The sequence below is a fragment of the Macrosteles quadrilineatus genome, unplaced genomic scaffold (assembly GCF_028750875.1).
Source record: "Macrosteles quadrilineatus isolate MER2022 unplaced genomic scaffold, UCM_ALF_1.0 Scaffold_4__1_contigs__length_99947679, whole genome shotgun sequence".
In the NCBI taxonomy this organism is placed as follows: Eukaryota; Metazoa; Arthropoda; class Insecta; order Hemiptera; family Cicadellidae; genus Macrosteles; species Macrosteles quadrilineatus.
In genome coordinates this window covers 80,832,198-80,855,925 of record NW_026542597.1, presented here as the reverse complement: position 1 = coordinate 80,855,925, position 23,728 = coordinate 80,832,198, and the positions used below count along the sequence as shown (strand labels likewise).

The 23,728-nt window shown below is 34.4% G+C and overlaps 2 protein-coding genes across 5 annotated transcripts; one reads left to right on the top strand and one right to left on the bottom strand.

Annotated features, from left to right (window-relative positions):
* Positions 1-1,111: 1,111 nt before the first annotated feature.
* LOC128993475 (transport and Golgi organization protein 11-like) lies at positions 1,112-12,108 on the bottom strand. 3 transcript variants are annotated; one of them, XM_054417388.1, is made up of 7 exons: positions 11,882-12,108; positions 10,153-10,373; positions 7,189-7,236; positions 5,739-5,833; positions 5,016-5,158; positions 3,277-3,456; positions 1,112-1,936 (listed from the first exon to the last, which is right to left on the bottom strand). In XM_054417388.1, coding segments are annotated over exons 2-7 (684 nt in total). In that variant the 5' UTR covers positions 10,370-10,373; positions 11,882-12,108; the 3' UTR covers positions 1,112-1,935. The 3 variants fall into 3 exon arrangements, with proteins under 3 accessions (XP_054273363.1, XP_054273362.1, XP_054273364.1); XM_054417387.1 differs by having other exon boundaries at positions 1,113-1,936; positions 4,983-5,158; XM_054417389.1 differs by lacking the exon at positions 7,189-7,236 and having other exon boundaries at positions 1,118-1,936; positions 4,983-5,158; positions 11,882-12,099.
* A 1,077-nt stretch (positions 12,109-13,185) lies between these two features.
* On the top strand, positions 13,186-23,708 carry LOC128991895 (beta-catenin-like protein 1). 2 transcript variants are annotated; one of them, XM_054415166.1, is made up of 12 exons: positions 13,186-13,358; positions 14,246-14,479; positions 14,588-14,694; positions 14,878-15,049; positions 17,023-17,182; positions 18,118-18,341; positions 19,250-19,398; positions 19,754-19,935; positions 20,532-20,710; positions 20,907-21,096; positions 23,069-23,173; positions 23,603-23,708. In XM_054415166.1, the coding sequence occupies exons 1-11, from the start codon at positions 13,329-13,331 to the stop codon at positions 23,155-23,157; spliced, it is 1,716 nt and encodes a 571-aa protein (XP_054271141.1). In that variant the 5' UTR covers positions 13,186-13,328; the 3' UTR covers positions 23,158-23,173; positions 23,603-23,708. The 2 variants fall into 2 exon arrangements, with proteins under 2 accessions (XP_054271141.1, XP_054271140.1); XM_054415165.1 differs by having other exon boundaries at positions 23,069-23,169; positions 23,601-23,698.
* Positions 23,709-23,728: the final 20 nt, after the last annotated feature.

Genomic DNA, 23,728 nt, shown 5'->3' with positions numbered 1-23,728 from the left:
TTTAAATATACACAGAATTTACCCAGGAAAACTGTATAACAGACATTTTCTTCATTTAAATATACAATATCAAAAGTTAAACAAAAACCTTTAAAATATTCAGTTTAAAAATTGTAACAAATAATCAGAACAAAACTACTTAAGTGCCAAATGTACAGCTTTTTATGTGAACTTAAGATAAAAATATAGTCATAACATTCAAAAATACAGAGATAATAACATATTATTCATAAGATAAACAGCGCACCAACATCATAATATATTACAGTTATAAAACCTAAATGCCAAGACCCCATCACTTCAAATACATGTTTACTAGTGTTTGTTTATGAAATAATCTCAGATTGTAGGTGAATTTCCTAAACAACTGTCCTAAACATCACGACTGTGTGTGTTACAATAGATTGACTACACATCAGAGAAGTACTGATTGTCAACAATAGCTTGTTCTCTGGCATTCTAACAAAATACCCCCGCCGCAGCAAACCTGCAGACTAAGCGAATTTCCATTTGCCTGATTGGATTTACACTAAAATGTCTCCTTAAAAATATCACATTTATTCCCTATTTAAATAGAATCAGTTTAACACATACTTAGGTTTGCTGCAACAGGGAGGGTAAAAGTGTTTTTTATGTAAAATGTTAATAGTTAGTAAGAAATAAAAACATTTTCCAAATTTGGGCAAAAAATGTTAATAAACAAGCAAACTACAACAGTATACTTATTCTCCATAAGAATAACATGGGAATTTTAAATTTACAACTTTTTGAAATTTTCTCCGTAACCATTAGGTGCATTATAACGCTTCAATATACTAAATTATTTGTTTTTTTAAGCTCTACAAAATAGTTTGGAAAGAAATTGCAAAATTTTATGTTTTTTGAGTCAAAAGTGGGAAAATCCCATTTTTACCCCATAAAACCCCCCATAAACCCCTGTTCCCATGGTCCGATCATGCTGGTTCGCGAACTCGTTCGAATAAACGTAGGTTTACACGTTTGTACCAAATTTCATCAAAATCGGATCTTTTTTGCTCGAGTTATCGCGCTAACGGACACATATATAAATATATATATATATATAAATATATATATATATATATATATATGAATTTGAACGGATGGTGTTTTTGGCCTCTAGGGACCTCAAAATGAAAAAAAAAATCGGTCCCGGGTCCAGGTCTTACCATGAGTACTACGGTAATAGCTTATTCCCTATATGGGAAATTCGCTAAAAATAATGTCACTGAATATTTTCTGAATGAGAGAACAAGTTATGGTTGATGCATCCCATTATAACTCCATCACATTAACCTATTATCTGACAAATTATATTAGGTTATGTGCAAAAGGAACATTGACCACAAGAAAAAATGTTTTAATTAATTCAGAAGTAATCAGGGTCTTGATATTTAAGATTAAATAGTTTTTCCAAGTAACGTACAGTTTTGTATCTTTTTTTTACAGATCAATTTGGAAAACCTACCCAATAAATTTTTAAGTTAAACCAGTATTTACTTAGCCTAACATTTTTTTTAATTTATTTGTATTATATATAATATCAATACTGAAGAAAGAGTCATAAACTTGAATAACTTGCTCTTGGTCGGCAGAAATTCAAGTGACTAACACTTCAAAGTAGGATAAAAACTGCTAACAACCGTTCTTAAAACTAATAAAGCTACACAATCAAACCCATTCATTTTGAAAATTTATTAAACTACAAACAAATTAAAACTTATGCTAAAGAACTACCGAACATATAGGCTTCTCTAGACAATCAATCAGCAATACTTCAAATACTTGTTAAGTTGTAAGAAATCAGTTGTGATAAGGTGAGATTTGAAGTAGACTAGTATGAAATACGAATGGCCGAGAGAGCAGACTTGCGATGCAAAGTCACTACGAAGAACACGAACATTTATTTCACGTTCATCTGAAAATAAGAATTTTACATGGTTTTAGCAAATTTCGCTCATAGGGAATTGGCTATTACCTTTCCAATAGTCAATGCTATTACCGTAGGTTTCATGGTAAGATCTGGACCCAAGACCGATTGACTTTTTTGTTTCAATGTCTCTAGAAGCCAAAAACACTATTTGTGCAAATGCAAATACATCTCTGTGTTTTTTATATCTTCATCTATAGTCCGTTAACAAAATTTAGGCGGATAAAGGGGAAGGTTTTCTGAGATCCCCCGACCATTTTTTTAGATTAACGTATATACCAGCTATCGGCTAATGTTTCAATGTTAGAGCGAGGTGGAGGGGATGAAATCACTTCCCCTCAAACCGCCTAACTTTTGTGAACGGAGTATGGTCTTTCTTCTTGTTGTAGGCTTTTTTTGTTGTGAAGGCTACAACTGAAGAAGGACTGAGTAATGAAAATTATTATTTTTTTATTAAATAGTTTCAACTATTTTTATCAGTAAGGTAAGCCTGCAGCCCAACATATCCATTACAAAATCCTTCAAACTTGGCCGTATCCAATCTATATCAACTAATTACTAACCTAATTCTTTTAATGGTCAATGGGTTTTAATCACGAACACTGGAACAGACATGGCTTGGATCATAAATATAAATAAATGATGTTATTTAACATTGCTTGAATGGAACTGTCTAAAACGTTAATGTTATTAGTATAGGATTCGGGCCAGTTACATAATTTGTTTATGTTTATGATCCATACCGGTCTCTGTTATAATATTTGTGATTTTAATGGTAAAAGCTGGGCACAGCTGTCCTTGATCATTGGGCTTTTGATAAATGGTCCTGACTAAAGAAACAGCTGATCTTATTCAGTAGCAAAGCTGTAATCTACATATTAATTGCAAGCAGTTTCTTTAAAACCTTTTTTCTCAGCTCGTGTGCATTGCAAGGAAAATCTACGCATACTGTTAGAAAGATAGATGTGCAGAATCCCTTTATAAATTAAAATAGGCTAAAAAATAAGCACAAAAAATCAATTTAAAATTTAGACAAATTTACATGGGCCTTATGGGTTACCATAATAATGAAATATAAACAGAAAATCAAAACAAATGGAAGAAACTCCAATCACATGTTTTATTTACAGCATGGGGTGAAAATAGAGAAGTTTGCACAAAATACAAAGTTTTGGTTGAAATTTCAACCACGAGGTGACCAGTCTCGTTGATACTACACTCATTGTTATTAATCTTTTGCCTCAAAATACACACTCTGATGTGTTTGCATTGTAAAACTATAATTTCTAATCTAATCTTATCGAGACCTACTTTACTATTACACCTACCAGTGATTGAGCCAGACCAGTCCTTTTAACAGAAAGTATGCAGCGACCGAGAAGTAGAGTATTTTCTCTCGGTTCCATTGCTGCTGCGAGTGAAGTTCCATTGCCATCACTCGTCTATTCAACTTGGCCAACTGGCGACGCAAGTGTACCACCTCCTCAGCTGTAGACATGCCTTCCACACTGCCAACCCGACAACAAAATAAGCTATAAACACTAGGTGACACGCTAGGTTAAATACAGTATGAGTACGCTAAATCACAAATCATACAAACCTTCTGTCCAGTGGACATGCCTTCTACACTGCCAACCTGGCATAAAATATTTTGAATAATAAAGTGGTTAGTGAAGTAATTACTAGTTTTGAACTCTAAAACACAAATTTTATAGCCATCTCCTCAGCTATGGGCATGCCTTCCACACTGCCAACCTGACAACACAAAATTACCAACACTACAGGATTGGTTTGTGGCAAAATAAATACAAATAACAGTTTGAGAAATGCAAAACACATTATATAAACCTTTATATTGTATTATATTTCCTATGTTAAAGTTGGGTCTACAATAATCCAAACACGTTTAACCAGAAAAACTTAAATTAAATAAAGGGGGAAAAATTGCATCTACTATGAAAATGAAACTTAATGTTTTTTACTTGATTTATTGGTCAAATAAACGTTGGGAAGGAAACAAAAATCTATTTATTCACCAAAAGCCACAAGCTTTAGTTACCTTATCTAGAAAACTAAACCAGAGATCTCTCAAACTTAAAGAACTTTCTCCACATTGGATAACTCCCTACACTTCTTAGTGTTAGAACAAAGGTAACATACATAAAGGTCTTAACACATTAACACAAAGAAAAGAAATGCGTGGTCATACTGTTGATTCACAACTACCTTTTTGCAGTTAAAAAATTTTTTAATTATGAACAAAACATACTAAGAGACAACACAAATTGTATTTGCTACTGAGTTAGTTAAATATTTCCTAAACATCGAAACGCCTCATTAACATCTGACAACACCAACACAAAAACTGTTGAGCTAATTTATACAAAAAAAAAGTTTTAATAAGAATATCCCTAAAACACTACAATTCAGAGATAAATGAAAGATAAATTATAATTTAGAATTTCTTCTAACCATTTAAATTTCCTCAACGAAATGAAGTAATGTTTAGCTGATAGGCGTATCAATATTACAGGTATTTTAAATAGTATTTATTACTAATTAAGTGATAGATCTTAGTTTGGTTGTAATGTGAGCCTTACGCCTTAGGGGAAGGGTGATTTCATCTGTTTTTATATAAAATAATAATTAACTCATTCCCTATTTTTATGAACCTTGTTTATAGCCCTAGCGATTAAATAGCTAAAATCAAAAAACTCCTTTATGAAAATGTGGTTTAATTTAAGGAAATGTCACGATTAGCACCTTCAATTCAAGAGGTTCAATCCCCAGAAAGCCGACAAAAATTAGAACAATTTCCCATCATAATTGTTTAAATCGGTCTCCTAACACAATGCCTCTGGCTAAGGTGAAAAAAGGAAAGAAACAATATAATAAAACATCACTAACATTAAAAGTCTACACAAACGCTTAAAAAAATTGTGCATATAACTTCACCTACGATTCAATATTGTCAGTAAGTTAGTCGTGGATCAGAAAACTACTGAAGCATGCGTCGAACTAAACCCAAACAAACCTATACAACTCTCTCTGGGCTAACGCTGCAGACCTCTGGTCCACGGAGACATCCATAGCCTTGCTCTGGTCAACACGGGACACTGGGAGAGGCTCCATGGGCAGCTGTTGCGGGGCGAACTCGTCGTCTGCTGACGGGAAATAGTGCTCGTCTAGCTTGATCACTCTTGGAGGGGTCTGTAGAAAGATCATTGTTGAAAATAAACTTTTAAAACAAACTAAAGAGAAAGTTTCAGAGAAAATACAAATTCTTATACAATCTACTGTCTGAAGAGAAGTTCTTCAACGAGTTCGTATCGGACCATAGGAAAATATATTTACCGTAAGTGAAAATCCAATCAGTCAAATTTTTAATTCACTTAGTCTACAGGTTTGCTGTGGCAGGGGGTATTTATCATTTTATATTACTAGTCTACTAAACTAAATGAAAGAAAAATAAAACGGAATAATAGCCTGCCAGCCAATAATTGTGTTTTGAATCAATTAAATTAGCGAAATTCTCGCTAGTCTCGCAATAACGGCTGTTTTTATCAAACCTTAGGTAATCCAGCATTTTCAAAAATCCCACACAACCAAACGTACAAACAATCCGGAAATAGTGAGCGTAAGTAGGCCTAACCTATTTATTTTGAGTTGATTTTCAAACGAGGAAGCAAATAAAACAAATGTTTAAAGTCACCTGTTTGATAATGGTCAGAAATATTCAGCCTCAACTTAATTGTACGGGTAATACGTAAATCTTAGTTCATAACCTCACCTGTACCCGCACCACCCCTGGATCGGGTGGCATCACTGAATTCTCAAGCTGCAGTTCTCGTGGTGGAGCCCTCGTGCCAAAATGTTGGTCTTGACCTAGGATGAATAAAATATAGCCTAATTTATTGGCTAAAGCCTTAACACTAAAATATAATGGAATTGGTTGCTAACATAACGTCTTAAAAGATATCTTAGACCTATACCGTAACCTTTGACTGTGGAGATAATTGGATACCCATTCTTACGTTTAGGTTCTGGAATGAAAATTAACGTTGATTAAATCAACCTCCAACAGTGTAAATGACTGATTTAGGTTGTAAACACTGGACATTTAACCAGCCAAACAGAAAGATTGTATTTTTTTCTTTTTGCTGTTAGAAAGCCAACAATTATCAAACCAAAACGCAACTTAGTTGGTACACCGAGAAGTAAGATACATAGGATACATTCAATGGTACACTTAAGTCGTGTCTAGCACCAGTCGCTTTTGTCTAGCTCAAATTCTATTGGTCGTCCCCTTCCGCTCTCCACCACTCAAGGCACACGCAAGGTAAGCACTCTGCCAGCCAAGTCAGTGAAAAATTAATTAAACTGTGTCTTAAAATGCTAGTAAAAGGTTGTTAGTAATTTTAATGAGTAAACCTTCTAAAAACCAACTTTGTTGCATGAGGCTATGATCTTATTATAGCCCCTACATGCAATCTGACAAAATAAACTAACAAAATAACTTGACTCAACGTTAACGACAAAGTATTTAAATAGAAATAAATAAATATCTAGGGCAATTTATATGCGACTATGTATCTTATAGCATTTGATCTAAATACTTTAAGAGTGCTAAGTTGCAAATAGAAGCTTAATTACAACCTTTGACTATTAGACATTCCATCCCCATGTTAGATTTTTTGTCAAAATCGTCGTAGTTGAAGTGAGCCACCAACAGATTACGCTGATCTAAATTACGAAATTTTGTCGAATATACCTACACACTTTTTTTACCAAGTCTTTTAGGGAATGACTTATGGTAAGCTATAGCAACTTTGATGACAATCAACTTGGTCACAAAACAAAAATAAGGTATACAATATAATTATATACACTAGCGCAGTTTGTGACTGGCTCACCCAACTACGTTGTTTTTTGTAAAAATAATGACAACTGGTCCATATAGATGGGATGTCTACTTCAGTATCCAATAGTCAATGTTGTATACCAAGTGCTAGTTGCTAGATTACAAACTTTAGAACCTTCGAACTTTCACAGGAAGTTTGAAAAAAGACCATAGCCTACTAGCTTTTGAAGGAGAGGTTGATTATAGTTAACAGCGCCCCCAATAATTATGAAAGTGTATGTCTATTGTAAGGTCTTATAAACTTGTTAAACACTTTGAAAATGTTATTATAACAAATAGACTTATTGTAAATGGTTAATAGAAAGAATTGTTCACAAACCTGAATAACCCCTTTTCGAATCTTGAGTCAAATCCATATAAATGTTGTCTAAGTGTAACAAATGAAGACTGTGATTAGAATCAATCGATAACAATAATTTTGATTTAGTATATCACCACTACTTATAGGCCTACTATTATAGGCCTATTGTTTAACTTTAAATATTTTACCAACAAATATACATTGATCTATAAATTAGACTGGTTGTTTATAAGAAAAAATCGGTAGGTATAGTAAAATACTTTTAATTAAACAATGAACATCATCTAGAAAACCGATAGGTAATAATTTTAAATGTGTTTTACAGGCTACTTAAAAAAGAAATTTTCTAATTTTCAACATTAATGTAAAAATCCTCCACACCTTTCAAACAATATCTAAAAAAAATTGTATGATAGGCTAGTTTGATTGATATAGTTTTCCATCACAATAGTCACAATAGCGTTCCGACACAATCAGCTTGATGGAGAGCCTAAAAAATGATGATTACGAAATTCAGACGCGTATTTCTGACATTACACAGTGGACTAACAGGACATAGGAAAAGTACTCGTGACAAAAAAGTACCGTAAACAATGATTTTTTTTTAACTAGGCAGTAAAAATTCACTTTCCACAACTCACCCAAAACGCACTTCCTGAAGTGTGAAACAGCGTAAAAAGTGTATTAAATGAAGTTTTGGACTTTACTGAGGGGCGGAAAGGTCATTAAAACCCAAAAATGTGACCAGTACAGTAGTATTAATTTTGTAATTATGTCCAAAACATCATGTACCGGTACACCATTTTACACAATTCCACACTTCAGGAATTTAAATGTGAACTTAACTACCAATAACCAACACCTAACGTAATTAGAAAATGATTAACAAACGATGAAAACACTTGCGCAATCAATGCGTACTATTTTTTTCTCAAGGGTTATCTCTATGTACCGTACACTTGTTGTTATTATTGTTGTTGTTCTTTAAATGTCCAAATGAATATGTTGTGTTGCCATTCCATATGGATTTGTATTTTTCAACTAAAAGGAAAAAGAAAAATACCCCCGTCGCAGCAAACCTGCATACTAAGCAAATTTCCATTTAACCGGCTTGATTTCTTCTAAAATATTCCCTTTAAATTTTCAGATTTATTTTCTATTTAAATAACATTAATTTTAGTGAGTAGGGTAGTTAGGTTTGCTGCTACGGGGAAGATGTTGAGGTGTTTTTTTTCAATTGAAATATTGATAGCTTAGTATGAAATAAACCAAATTGCCAAATTTGATTAAAATATATCCATAAACAAGCAAACTAAAACAGTTTATTTATTCTCCATAAGAATAACATGGGAATTTTAAATTTAACATTTTTTTAATTTTCTCCGTAGTCAATGAACATTCAAAAACACTTCAATATACTAAATTGTTTGTTTTTTTAAGCTCTTCAAAATGGTCTAGAGAGAAATTTAGAAATTTAAAGTTTTTAGGGTAAAAAATGAGAAAACCCCATTTTTACCCCATAAACCCCTGATCCCATGGTCCGATTATGCTGGTTCGCGAACTCGTTCGAATAAATGTAGGTTTACACGTTTGTACCAAATTTCATCAAAATCGGATCAATTTTGCTCGAGTTATCGCGCTAACGGACACATATATAAATATATATATATGAATTTGAACGGATGGTGTTTTTGACCTCTGGGGACCTCAAAACGAAAAAGTAAATCGGTCCCGGGTCTAGGTCTTACCATGAGACCTACGGTTGCAACCTCAGGGTTTAGGGTTAGTGCTTGGAACTCTCTTTAATTTCCAATTTCCTTGCTAATCTTTTAATTTGAAACTTTTTTTTATGACTCTGTAATAAAGTTAGCCTTTGATTTTTTTTTTACTAAATAATTTTATATCGAATTTGGATAAGATTGTTCTAAAACAAAAGTCTTTACTTGAATCAAGATTTTAGGCTATATAAATTTTAACAGCTATGAGGCTACTCGATCCACCTCAGAAGTAGGCTAATGTTCTCAAATTGTCCAACACCTAAATAGGATAGTCTGTAATAATAAGATGGAGATTACCAAGTTTCTTTCAAGTTTCCACATTTCTTCTTGTTTAAACTATTTGAAATAATTAGACTATTTTGGTTAAGCTTTTCACTTTTTACTAGAAAATATTATAATATAAAAATCATACAAACTAGTTTTTAAACTCTCACCCAGGCTAGTTCATGGTAGAAGAAGGAGGAAAAAAATTTCCCTATATGGGAAATTCGCTAAAATTTATTACCAACTGTTGTCATATTTATTATCTTATTACTATTATTTATTGTTTATGTAATAAATATCGCGGCGGCGCTGAAAGCATACTACTTTGATTGGATGACCTTGGCTTAGCGGGATGGCGAGCCTCAGGCCTAGGTGTGGCAGAGAGTGAATGTGTGTACGTTTTTTCTCCCACCAAAAACTCTGAATTCCCAATCTGGCCCCTTAAAGAGTAGGGATTACTGCTGATATAAACCGATTGTAGTAATTAAAGGAAGCCTCGGCGACCAAGAAGTTAACTAAGCGAGTTGTAGTAGCCTTGTTGTGAAAGAACAGTTTTAAAAAAGTTTTTAAGCACGTTTTAGGTGAGTTGTGGAAACCGAACAATAACCCAATATGACACATTTCTTAAGAAAAATTGTTTAAGTTTACAGATTAAGTTACGTCGATAACTTAGGGCTCAATTGCTGTAACTATTTTTTCCAATTTAACGATGGAATATTTTAAAAATTGTTATAAGTTGTACAAGCATTATATTTAACAAATGGCATAGGGACAATTTTGTATTACCTGATTAATTTTGATTAGAAACTAAAATACAGAATATGTACAGGCTATGCTTCAACAAGCTAAAAACAACATAGCTTAGTTGGCACTTCAAAACAGCAATTCCAGCTTGGAAGTTAAAGCATTAAGCTTAATTTCTAATTATTATAGAACTTACCAATCACAAGGATGCGATCTGGAACATGCATGTCAAACTTATCATTCTGCTGCCAAGAACTCGGAGGTAGATTATTGGTTATTATATCTTCTGTCTCTCCATCTACTTTAATCCTCTTTGGGACCCTCATCTTTTGGCTGATTTCTTGGGTGAAGGTGGGATCGTAAAAATGATCTCTGTCACCATTAAAACGTGTAGGGCTAGTAGCTTTAGACATTTTTCTGAAAACGATTGAATCCTTAAATTGACTTTTTCATAAGGAGTCAAAGAGGAAAAGGAAATCAAGTTTGTAGGCCTAATTTAACTTCAGTAAATTGGTTAAGGCTGGCTAATTAGCTAATTTTAAAATAGTAAAATTAGATAGGCCTACTCATTAAGTCATAAATTCCTACAGATGTCCTAAAACTACTTCTTGCATTGGTCTTCATTATGTTTTTATTTTATTTTGTTCTGTTTAGGCTATGCCAATGGCATTGGGTACCTATTTAACATCAGGACCTGTTAAGTTACTAACTTAGGCTAAATCTAATGTAGACCTTAAAAAACTTAAGTTAGATAGCATCTGATTGATAACACAATGTCAAACAGCATCTCGGTCCACTAACAATCTCGCTTGTAATCAAACAAGTGACCTTTGGATTAGAAGGCGAGCATTATAACCTTTATAACCTCGGCTACCCAGATTGATCAGACTTACTAGTAAGGGGCCTAACTTATGTCTAATGAAGACCGAAGGAAATTACGCTCTTTAAAATATAAGGAAATGTAACCACTTGTATGAGAAGTGGCCATTTGTTAAGAGAAGTTAGGTACTCCAAATTTAGACATACACTTAACTTTACATATTAAAATTAAGGCCAAAGCTTAAAAGTCCAAGACGATGCTTAGGCCTAATCTAGTAGGCCGACTTAAAGATTTAAAATTCTGGTGTAGGCCTATAGGCCTAAGAACTTTAAAAGAGTTATATTGATCTAGGCGTAGTAAGATAAATGAATTAAGTTCTTATTAGGGGTGGACAGGTACAGTTTCTTAACTGGGGTATGATAATATCGATTGAAACTAGCCTATCGATGCGATTAGTAAACCTTCATGTGATTTTTTCGCCATCAGCAAGTTTGGTTGGTTAGGTTAGGTTAAGATAGTTTAATTTTATAATATATATAAGTTACTTAAAAATATCGATTAATAATCAATATTTTCAATTCGATAGTTTCAATCAATATTAGCATAGCCCAGTTAAGAAACTGTACCCGGGTAGACTTCCGTATCTGTTGGCACAAACAACCGAATGAAAATATCGATCAATATATCGATTATTCGATATATCGTTTGGTTAGTTAGGTAAGATTAACCTAACCTAACTAACCAAACAATATAAGTTACCGAATGAAACAATCGAATAATCAATATTTACATTCGGTTGTTTGTGCCAACAGTTACGGAAGTCTACCCCTAAGTTACTACATGATCATGCTGAATCGTATCTTGGTAGCCAACCAACATTAAATCGGCACAGACACTCATGGTCAAACATCCCTTAAGTGTAGCATAGGCCTATTATCAATTATTATTGATTATGGGGGCGCCACTATGTGCGTATTTTAACCCACAAAGGCCTACATCACATTACTTCTACATTGAGTATAACATACAATGGTTGAATGGTAACTGCAACGAATTTCTGCGCGATTCAATAAAATAACAGTGGAAAGTTGCAGCATACACTTACATGGAATCCAAAAAGTAAGTTAGTAATGGAAAACAATTACACTTAGCTAGCCTATTCGATTAATTTGTACGTTGTAATAGTATCTTGTTCACAGAAAATGTTCAATTTTAAGTCTAATTATAAACTGTAGACTTAGTCATACAGAGATAACAACAGAATTATCTTCATCAAATAAGTTATGACCATATTTCCTATCAAACAAAATGAAAATAGAACAAGAACCCAAGAACAAGTAGAAAGTAGACGAAGACGAATGAAAATAACGACTTTTCTTTTACACTACCACTACACTTCACTTGAACACAGCACCAGCTGTTATCCTTGAAAGCTGAAAGAAAACATTAAAACCTCACCATATGATAAAAAGACTCTGATTCCATTATTCTTATCAACTATTATGACAGGCTAGGAGCAAAAAAGAGAATGTGTTTTATAATCAAAGGACAAGATGTAATCTTAGGTAAAAGCAAAGTATAAAATCTAGAAGAAAGCTGTAAATTAAATATCCTCTTTCAGATTTGTGTTATTTGATTTTCTTAACGCTTTTCCTAAATTTTAAGATATTTTTTTACCATGGAACTTCGATATATGTGACTTTATTGAATAAATTCAGCTCCTATGGGTTAAAAGATGTGTACAGCGGATATTAGAAAATTACTTCTTGATCAGCATTGCACGTGTTATTAAATTATCTGAAAGTAAAAAAAAAAAATACGTCAAATAACACTTGTAATTATATAATTTACACTTATACATATTAAGTACCATAAAGTACTGTCATAGATAAAACATACTCCCTTAGATGCCCTTAGATAGACTAACCAACTCGTGTTGGTGAGTCTATGGTACTGTTTACTCACAAGACGGCCGATACTATCTAGATGTGTATTTAAAATAGTATCCTTTTGAACATGTATAATGATGCATAAAATAACAAGTCTTTTCCTTACATTTGAGTTATTTTGTAGTTTTTTTGTCCTAGGACGCTAGGCACGAGCCTGGGATTGTTTTTCACATTACTTCAGGCTAGACCTAGGGGTTGCGGCATTATCACTTAGATCAAATCCATTGGTGACTTGGCGGGGATCGAACCCGGGACCTCAGGGAAAGTTATTTTGTAGTATATAAATTGAGTGTTTCATATTCAATGTATCCAACTATAGTATATTCTCACTGACATATTTTTATTTTTTTCTATTTGTTGGCAACACTTCAATTTAATTGAATAGAAAGAAAAAGCAAAAATTAAAACAAGAATAAGTAAAGTAAAGTTCTAATTCTAATGTTAGTAAACTCTTATTGCTATTCAATCTAACCTAACCTCAAAAGTTTGTAAAATTTAATTGAATATAGTTTATTTAATCAATTATTGTAAATTTTTTTCTGTCGAATTGTTTAATTATTTTACAAAATCATATAAATTGTATTTCCCATAAGGTAATTCATAATGGATATTGGTGAGCTTCTGTCTTACAAGGTAGGCCTAGGCTATGTCTGGATAGTTAAAAATATGAGTAGGCTTCCTCCTTACTTACTTACTTACTCCTTCTTCATCTTTTACCCAAAAAAGGATAGATTGCGTCTCGACAAAAAAATAAAACATTTCTTCTACACGCACAAAAGAAAAATAAGTCCACCCTTCCACTCTCCGTCCTTCCACCCTCTGTATTTTAATTCTTAGAACTATAATGGTATATCAACCCTAAGCTCTAGCCCTATTAGTTGGCCATAAGCTTACAAGGTGTATAGGCCCAAATCAAATATTGGTAGCCTATCAAATAGTTTTTAAGTGATTGGTTGCAAGGTAAATCTATGAAACTTAGCAAGTTTAGGCTACCCGAATCAACAGGGCATTTGTAACTGCATGTTGCCAAATACATGTCTAGTTGCGTGTTTGGCTTGTCCTTTAGTTGTAACCATGTTTGTTAGATTATGAAATTCAAGACGCAACGGCCGAAATGTTCCTTATACAGAATTTTTAATTAATAAGCCCTTAGGACTTCAGCCAATGGCAACTAAGGGACAGTTTATTATGTAGGCCTAATCCAAAACTTTTTTGCCTTGTAATCTACGAGTTGGTCTAATTATCAGGGTAGTAATGTGGATGGTCGTAGTACTCACTAGTGTAGACATGTAGAATTAATCCACACCAGGGAGTATGCCTTTAAATATATCGTGACCTCTCCAATCAGCTGAATTACAGGATGACGCTACTGTCCCGTTTTCTTGGTGTTTGTTTTTATTCTTTCAAATGCTCTAGATTAATAAAAACTTTTTGAATCTATAAACAATTTTGGAAAGTTGTAATAATTTTACGAAGCCTACCCTCTCTTGATAGGCCTAATTAACTGATTTTTCATTTAGCCTCCAAACACTCCAAAACGTCCCTTGCCAGAGGAAGAAGCCGAAGAGCCTGATGAAACCGAATATGAGAGACAACGTAAAATCAGAAAACTTCAGAAAGCAAGAGCAGCTGAATTAGAAAGGCTTGAATTGGAGCGTCAAATAAGATTAGAGAGAGAAAGAGAAGAAGCTGAGCGACAAGCAAAAGAAGAACAACAGGATGCCATTATGAAGCTGGTAGAAAGCCATGGAGAGGTAAGAGAAACATTTCTTTTTTAAACAGTTTTAAATTTCATCGTAGGCCTAGTGTTATTTTATTATTCGACCCCTCACTTACCAAAAAGCTATTGATCTGTTATTTAGGGAGAAGTACTAGACGAAGCCACTCTGAAGCGAATGGTTCTTCAATTTGAGAAGCGAGCTCTAAGGAACCAGGAGATGAGAATCAAGTTTCCAGACATGCCTGAAAAGTAAGTGTTTAATTTTGAATCAAATATATCAAATTTCCTAATTGTAGCCAAACAAATTTGAAATACCTTTTCTAATATCAATATCATGCAGAATTGTGGTGTATTCAACTGCAGATACATTACTACAAAGTAGACTCATTGATACAACATGGTTTATTGCTTGAACTTGAAATGTTTTTCCAGGTTCATGGAGGCAGAGATAGAGTTGCATGAAGCTCTGCAAGAGATGCATGCCGTTGCTACGGTGCCAGATCTGTATCCAATCGTAGTTCAACTCAACGCTGTTCCGTCCATGTTGGAACTGTTGTCACATGAGAACACGGACATTTCTGTCTCAATTGTGGACCTGTTACAGGTACCAGATGTCAAAACCGAATAGGCCGGACTTATTGAGATAATCTTTTATCATAGGGGTCAAATCTTTTCAAACAAAAAATTAAATCAAATATTGATTAGGTATCTATTAGAATAAGTTTCCAAAAACTGTTGACAATTTTTGTTTAGGCTTTTTAAATGTACGTTCTTACCTCTTAACGCCTTTGAGTACTATGCGGACAATATATCGGTGTTTACTAAAATCTCTAAGGTATAGAGAGGTAGATCATTTCAACAAAAAGTAGCAAAACTGCCTTTGGTGACCTGCATGTTCATAGGATACACTAACAACCACTTAGCTAAAAGATTCGCCCAATCCGATGATTCGAGGTGTACATGTCTAAACCAAGGATTATTTGATCACCTCACTATGCCCCAGTGGTTGTAGTATAGGCCTATCGCTACAAACACACAGGTCACCAATTATTTGCCACACAGGACGGGCATTTGATCCTGGGCAGACGAATGTCACTGGTCAAGTGACACACGCCCTAGCCACCTCGGCTATCTGTGCTTGGAGACTGAGGCGTCAAAAACCGGTATTTAAGCTGACGCCAACGATTTCGAACAGATAGCAATACAGCAAGTTGTTCAATGCGTTACTAGATAGCAGTACTAGTTAGTCATGGACTATTTAGATGATATTTTTAAGTTGAACCACAACAGAACATAATCATAATTGTGTTACTGAGGCTTTGCTGCAAAAAGTATTTTTTCCTAAAATAGCAATATTATAATAACCTTATCAAACTAAATGAAGGTTAAACTCAATATTAGCCTACATTGTAAACTAAAGTAGGCCTACGGTCCACGAGAGTCTGCAGTTGAGGGAGGAGCCTATTTACCACTTGACTTCGAAGGAGTCAATGAGGACCGCGGGTTGTTGCCAAATCTAATAATACCAGCCGATTTGAAAATATTGCTTGGTATATTTTAATTAGTGTTGTCAACAGGCGATATGGCAATGTCGCACTAGCCCTGTTTTTTGATTGGCTGACGCCAACTGCAGACTCTCGTGTTCCCGACTGTAGATTTTATGAGATTTTGGTTTCAAACAATGCTATCAGAACATTACATTTTATAAGAAAACTTGGAAATTTACAACAACAAAAAAGTTTTATTTAATGTTTACTAAAAATACTGGGGCTTTCTTTGATAGATATTTGTTATTATCTTATTATTCAAAACTATCCCAATTAATAAAATAGTGACAAAAATACAGTTACAATTCAGTTACAAAAGGCAAACAAAAGTCTTACGAAATACGAATTATTGACCTAGCACTGAAAGGGCTAATTTGTCTGTGAGTTTTTTTTACAGATTCCTACCCCTATACCCCAGCAAGTTAAAAAATATCTGTTCCATGAACAAAACAATTCAGATTAAGTACTCTTTATTGTTTTTATGGTTGTAATTTTGTGTCACAAATACCCCAATTTATATTACAAAAATGCACAACTGAAAAATATAAACTGTATAAAGATTGTTTTGAATAGTTGGACCACTTGAAGGCTCCATATTAGAGTTTGAACAGACTTTAAACCTACCCAACAAAATTAAAGCACAGCCAACATCCAGTTATCCTTGTGCTTCCAAATACATAGAATCGCTATCAAATGAAAATATTAACTGTGCGATAGTTTCATATGTGCAATCCTTATTTTCATAGAGCAATTGTATTAGATTATCTTCCTAAAGCTTTGGTCCTTGCCTACAATCGATGAATGAAAAATAGTTTTGCCAGTTTTAGAGCTAAGCAATAGAAAGTATGTTGATTTCCTTTTCCCTTACCGAACATTTTCTAAAGACCATATTTATTATTTCTACACTACTACTTGTTTCGGTCATTGAGGGATAAAATAATTTATGTTTATTTTAACTTTCTGTGCTATATTGTCTAGCATGAAGCTTGTTTAAGTGTTAGATGATTATCTATTATGCTTTTGATTGCAGGAATTGACGGATGTGGACATTTTGCATGAGAGCCAGGAAGGAGCGGATGCGTTGATTGATGCTCTACTGAACCAACAGATCTGCGCTCTTCTGACTCAGAATCTCGAGAGACTGGACGAGACCGTCAAAGAAGAAGCTGAGGGCGTCCATAATACTTTGGGTAAGCCAATGGAATAGATAGTTTTGTTGATTCCCAGATACGACAACGTGTAGTACACTAGTTTGTTTTGTTAAAAATTGTTTTACCTATAGAAATTTTTTTATATCCCAACTTCACATCCTAGGACATATAGGCTCTAGCTCGGAACCGTTTTACACATTAGGCCTACTTCAGACTAGTCCTAGAGGATTTATTATTCAGTAATTTTCTAACAACCAATCTTGTTACTAAATATAAAGATATATTCCACCCGTTAGACCCACCGTACTTCCTGAGAATCATATAAAGTATTTATAAAAAATACGATATTCTTGTTAGGATAGCAAGCTTATTTGAACGGGAAAGAGTCCACTGTGGCACAAGAAACTCGTAATATACATGCAAGTTAAGAATATTTCGCTGTCACTAACAGCCTTTGAACCAAGGAAAATTTGAGTTGGCAAGATAGCATCCTCAATTCTAATGGTCTTGAATATTTGCTTGGAGAATTAATTGTCTTAGTGAACTCTCTACCATTCAGTAAACTTGTTATTCTTGAACATACTTTACACATAGGCCCTTGTGTTACATCCTTAACATCAAAGTACTAACATTGTAGGTTTTAAATCGTCAATATACATGATTCAATTAATATGATATCACGGACGATAACTCAAGATTAAACTTTAGAAATGACAAATTAAATGATAACAAAAACCATCTTCTTTATTTCTTTCATAAAAAAAAACACTCTAAACTATTCTCTTTTATAAACAAAACAATTCAAACATATGACTGTTTATTTATATTTATCATTAAACAGTCTTTTGGCAATCTTATAGCAATATATCTATTGAGGGTTTTTTTTATAAATCATTATTCATTGTACGTCAGGTTGTCACCTATTTGGAAATATAAATTCAATTAGGAAATCATGCACAAAACTAATATTGCAGCGATATTCGAGAACATCATGGAGTTCCGGCCGGAGGTGGTGGTGGACGTGGCAAAACAAGGGTTATTGACTTGGCTGCTGAAGAGACTCAGAGTGAAAGCTCCGTTTGATGCCAACAAGTTGTACGTCAGCGAGATTCTATCCATCCTGCTGCAAAACTCACCAGAGAACAAAACACTGCTGGGGACATTGGATGGCATTGACGTTCTGCTACAACAGCTTGCGGTGAGTTCACGTTTGGAGTAAACCTAAGGTCTTTAAGGTGGATGAAGTAAGCTAGAATTTTGTTACAAAGGTTAGTTTTGTTCAAGGAAAGGCTCTAGGCCAGGATTTTGAATTGTAGAATAAGGAGGATGGCAACTAACTTACCTTGAAGAAGTGCAGGTATGCCATAGAAGATACAAAAGAGACATAAATTTTGTTACACATTTGTTAACAGCCATGACAGCAGCCAATTTGTAAAAACTTTATCACTTTCTCTACATTTGACAAAGTCCCCCAGGGGACGAAATATTGTGTGTTCAGTGTCTCTTCTGTTGTTTTTCTATTCTGTCTGCTAGTTGCTATCCTCCTTTTTATACAATTCAATAATAAGTTAGTAAGGTTCTAAATCTACCTAGCTGGGAGCTGAGCGGTTATAGTGCTCACCTTATGTACAAAAATAAAATATTTTATTGGAAATTAAATCAGGAAATTATAAAATCACTTAGTCTGCAGGTTTGCTGCACTGGGGGTATATTTAAGTTTTTTTTTAAGGATTGGTAAAAATCCTGGGATTGTTACTGTCTAACTGTGACATTGTTGTTGGATTGCATAAATCATTGATAGCCAAATGACAAATGTAGGTCTTATTGCAAATTGCTTTATTGAGGAAACTAAACTTAATGCAACAACCTTTTTAGCACTATACTTTTATTTAAATAAGAAAATACTATTGGTCATAATTTAATTTACTATGCCTATTGTCATAAAGGCTAAATTTAGTGGTTCAAGCTAGATAAAATTTGAGGGTAAACAACTTATGTACGGCACTGAGTATATTTTATTGACTTTGATCCCTTTAACTAGTGCTACATTAAGAGTTATGTTTCTAAACGAAATGAAAGTGCATAACAACTTGTCCCTTTTTCCAGTTTTACAAGCGACACGACCCACAGACAACGGAAGAGGCTGAGATGATGGAGAACTTGTTTGACTGTCTTTGCTCCTCTCTCATGATCACTGCCAACAAGGATAAGTTCCTGCGAGGTGAAGGATTGCAGCTCATGAATCTCATGTTGAGGTAATGTGTCCTAGTCCTAGTATTTAAACATCTGTAGGCCTATAGTGTTTGTATTTTATCAATTGTGTAGGATTGGTTTTAGTTTAGACAAATGATCATATTAGGCTGGGTGGATAATTTCTTTGAATATGGATAAAACTAGCAACGGACTCAATAAGCAAATAGTAGATATATCTTAGACCACAGCAATCAAATCACAGGAACGATACATACTCGGTAGGAATATTTGAAAAAACAAAAAGACATTTTTTTTGTTTTTCTAGGTAATTTAATAACACGTATTATGCTGATCAAGAAGTTATTGAATGTTAATTTTCCTTTACACATTTTTTTGCACGAATAAATTTTATTTCAGGGAGAAAAAGCTGAGCCGCAACGGGTCGCTGAAGGTGTTGAACCACGCAATGTCTGGACCAGATGGAAAAGACAACTGTAACAAGTTTGTAGACATCCTCGGACTAAGGACCATCTTCCCTCTCTTCATGAAAACACCAAAGAAAAACAGAAAGAGAGTTCTGACCACTGAAGAACACGAGGGTAGGTTTTGATTAAAATAATACAAGGTCTCCATTGATAGGCTACTTGGAAATGAAAGTGACGGGTTTTCAATGCAGATGTGTATATTTTTTGGGGCGATGATATGGAACAGGGATATTTAACAGTTGGCTGGATATTTAACAGAATATTTTAAGGTATAATAACCTGGAAATTTGGGAAATTTTAAAATCGGTTTTTTCTTACAGGAATTTTTAAAATTTTTAAGGCAGGAATCTCAGGATTGTGGAAGCCGTATGCAAAGTTTGAACTACCCAAAATTCTTGATGTCACCAATGGCGATAGATGACCATGATATTGCCTTCCAATTTTGATTTTACTGCAAACACAGTATGTAGCGGATCAGGATTTTTGTTACAAACTATCAAGAATCAATCATTCCTCAACACCATTTCTCCAAGAGAAGTTTGGAAATCTAACCGGGATGGTTCGAAATACTAGTTTTACAAACCAAGAACCCTACAATTATTTAAGTGTCCATTATAATTCTTAATTAATTTACTTAATAAATATTTAAATTTGACTTTTTAATGAAATTGTAACACCATATTCTTACTGTCTTCTCGTCTTCTCTCTAGAACATGTTGTATCGATCATCGCCAGCATGTTGCACAACTGCAGAGGCCAACAGAGACAACGGCTGCTCAGCAAGTTTACAGAGAACGATCACGAGAAGGTCGACCGTCTGCTGGAGTTGCACTTCAAATATCTGGACAAAGTAGAGGAGGTAGACGCCACACTGGACAGTCAGCGGAAGGTAACACGTTACCGAGTCACAGTAATTGATAATCAAATGATAAATACAGCTTTCATAAAACCATTCAATAAAGCTGCATCTAGAAATATCTTAACCAACAAAAATATATGACCTTACTGTTGATTTTTCTACCTTAAATAATTATGAACTAATCTAGAAAAACCCCTTAATATAGTAAAATTGTGTTAATTTTCAGGGTAACGACGAGGAGAATGAAGATGAGAACTATTTGAAGCGCCTGGAAGGTGGATTGTTTACTCTTCAGTTGATAGACTACATAGTACTGGAAGTGTGCACATCGGGCATCACTAGTATAAAGCAGCGAGTTGTACAGATAATCAACTTGAGAGGCGGCTCACTGAAGACTATACGTCACGTAATGAGAGGTAGGTCCAGACAACAGATCTAATTTCTGTGTTAAAGTTGTAACCAGTAGATGTACAGTAGGAGCCACCGACAGAGTGCGCTGATTTCTGTCAAATACGCCTACTTTTTAACTAAGCCAAACAAATAATTAATAAATAGAAAGAAAATAGAGTTTTGTTTGACAGAAGCACACACTGTAAGTGGTTACGTTTCATCCAAATAATTTGCCTGCAGCTGGTCCATATAGATGGGAGGTATACTTTAGCATCCACAAGTAAATAATGTATTCAGAAACAGGAAGTAAGGTATAATCTTGTCTAAATTAAATCGTGGTACAAATAAACTGTTAGGCCTTCAAACAAACTACCAAGTCTTGAGAATTTCTTGCTTACTGCACAGAGAAGTATGGTACTGAGAAAACACGCTATGGGACAACCGAGAGCTCAGCTCTGGTATGTTGTGGAAATATACTTGTGACGAGCAAGGAAGAGCTTGAATGACGAGCACTGTGTGGAAATTTCTATCATAGGGCACAGGGGCTTCCTTGAGCGTTGTAGTACAATGAGAGCAAGGCGGGGCGGTGTTGGCCTTTCCCCTTGCCACCAGTACTAGTGCTAGACACCACTAGTGTACCATTTAATGTTTCCTCTGTACCTTACTTATCTTTTTTACATACCTCAGTCAAATAGTCCAAAAATGGTATTGCTCAACAGCTTACATGTTTCGTTGCGAAGACAACATTATCAAAGCTTGCAACTCGTCAAAAACACATTTAAAACACAAACACGAACACAGAAGACATTAATACGGTACGAATACACAATTGACATTTAGATAGCGCTATCATAATACTGATTTGGTCCGGCGCGGCGCGGGGCTGGTAGCAGACTGGAGGTCACGTCACGTCGTCTCCTCTACTGTTATCAGATCTTCGATCAGCTGTTCCCGAGTTTAATATTGTATTAAAAATCAAGTGAGACTGGAACTGTAATTTTTCGTTAAGGATGTGGTCCTTACACTGTTCGTCATTATAAATTTTATAAATCTCGAACTCCTCCAAGGTGTCAAGTTTGCTACCTTTCCCACAGACATGTAGAATTTTTAAACCATCGTCAATGCTACTCATTGAGTGATTTGAATCAACCAGGTGTTGTGCGAAGGCTACCATTTTTGGACTATTTGACTGAGGTATGTAAAAAACCTATTATTGTCTTAACAATATAGTCCAGGGGCCGAAAACATGAATTTTGACTTACTTATCTGTTCTACGATTATTCAACGACTGAAATATCTCGAAATAATTTTGCCAACCTTAATTTCAATTAAATGGAATGAATCACACATAAGTATGATCAATTACAGTACGTAATTGAGCGATTCGTTATTTGCTTAACAAGACACACATTGTTTACTTTTTGTGTCCTATTGCTTAACCGCATGTAATTTAAAAAAAATGTATGGGCTTTTGTAGAGGGATTTCTCCAACACAAGAGAAAGTGTTCCTCTTCGGAGGCTACAAAACTTTCAAGTTAAATAGGTTTATCCATAGCCTTGCTCCGAGTCATTTGGTCTAGGCATTATCACAGAGCTAAAAGACAGTTGATCTGCTGGATTTCAACTTGAGCCCTCAGGACAGTACCTTAGTAGCTTAGTGGATAGAGCGCTTTGACAACTAAATCAGCCAATATGTAACATGTAATAACAACATGTAATAATTCTAATTGTGCAGTAGTGTTCCGTAATAATTCTAACTGTGCAGTAGTGTTCCGTAATAATTCTAATTGTGCAGTAGTGTTCCGCTATGGTGGTAGGTACTTTAACATCCTTTAACATAAATAACTGTTCCTCCTAAGATTCACTAACTTATTTAAAAGCCTTTACTAAAGGTTCATTATGTACACTCAATAGTTTTCAAAGTTTCAAAATAAATGTTTTCCCACTATTCCTTTTAGCAATAGGTTTTCTCCATTAACCTTAAGTGTTTTCTTGCAGAGTATGCAGGAAACCTGGGCGATGCAGGGGATTCAGAATGGAAGGAGATGGAACAGCAGCACATTCTTCAGTTGGTGGACAAGTTTTAATCCATCAGCTCTCTAGGTAAGTTGCTAGTGGCTTGTGTTACAGACATAGAAAGTAAAAGAGAAAAGAAATCAGAGAGTTCTAGCAACTTAACCAAATAAGAACTTGGGACCAACAGTGACAAATCTGGCCTAGAGAACAAACATAAGAGAGTAAAAATGTTGTTTTTGTGAATTGTCTTACTTTCTTTATTAACATTGTTGTGTGTTGTACTTAATATTTTCCATTTGTGCTGGCTCAAAATTTAAATTATTTTTTTATGTAGTGTTAGGTTTAGTTCAGAAGTTTTGTTTGTTTGAAATTACTTTGATTTTATAATTATGTAAGGGGTTAATGATTTGTAAGAAGTGAAATGAGTATGCACTAGTTACCTAAAAGTTTACTGTGTGATATTCTTTTGACCAAAATAGGTCTAGTCCGACTAATTATTTTCTGTTGCCGTTTCAGGTTCTAGATGTATTTGTGCGTGTTTTTTACATAAACCAACCGCTGAGCTGTTGCTGCAGTGGTTGAAATCTTCCCATGTATATATTTGTAACACATTGTATACTTCTAATAAATTGTATTTATTGG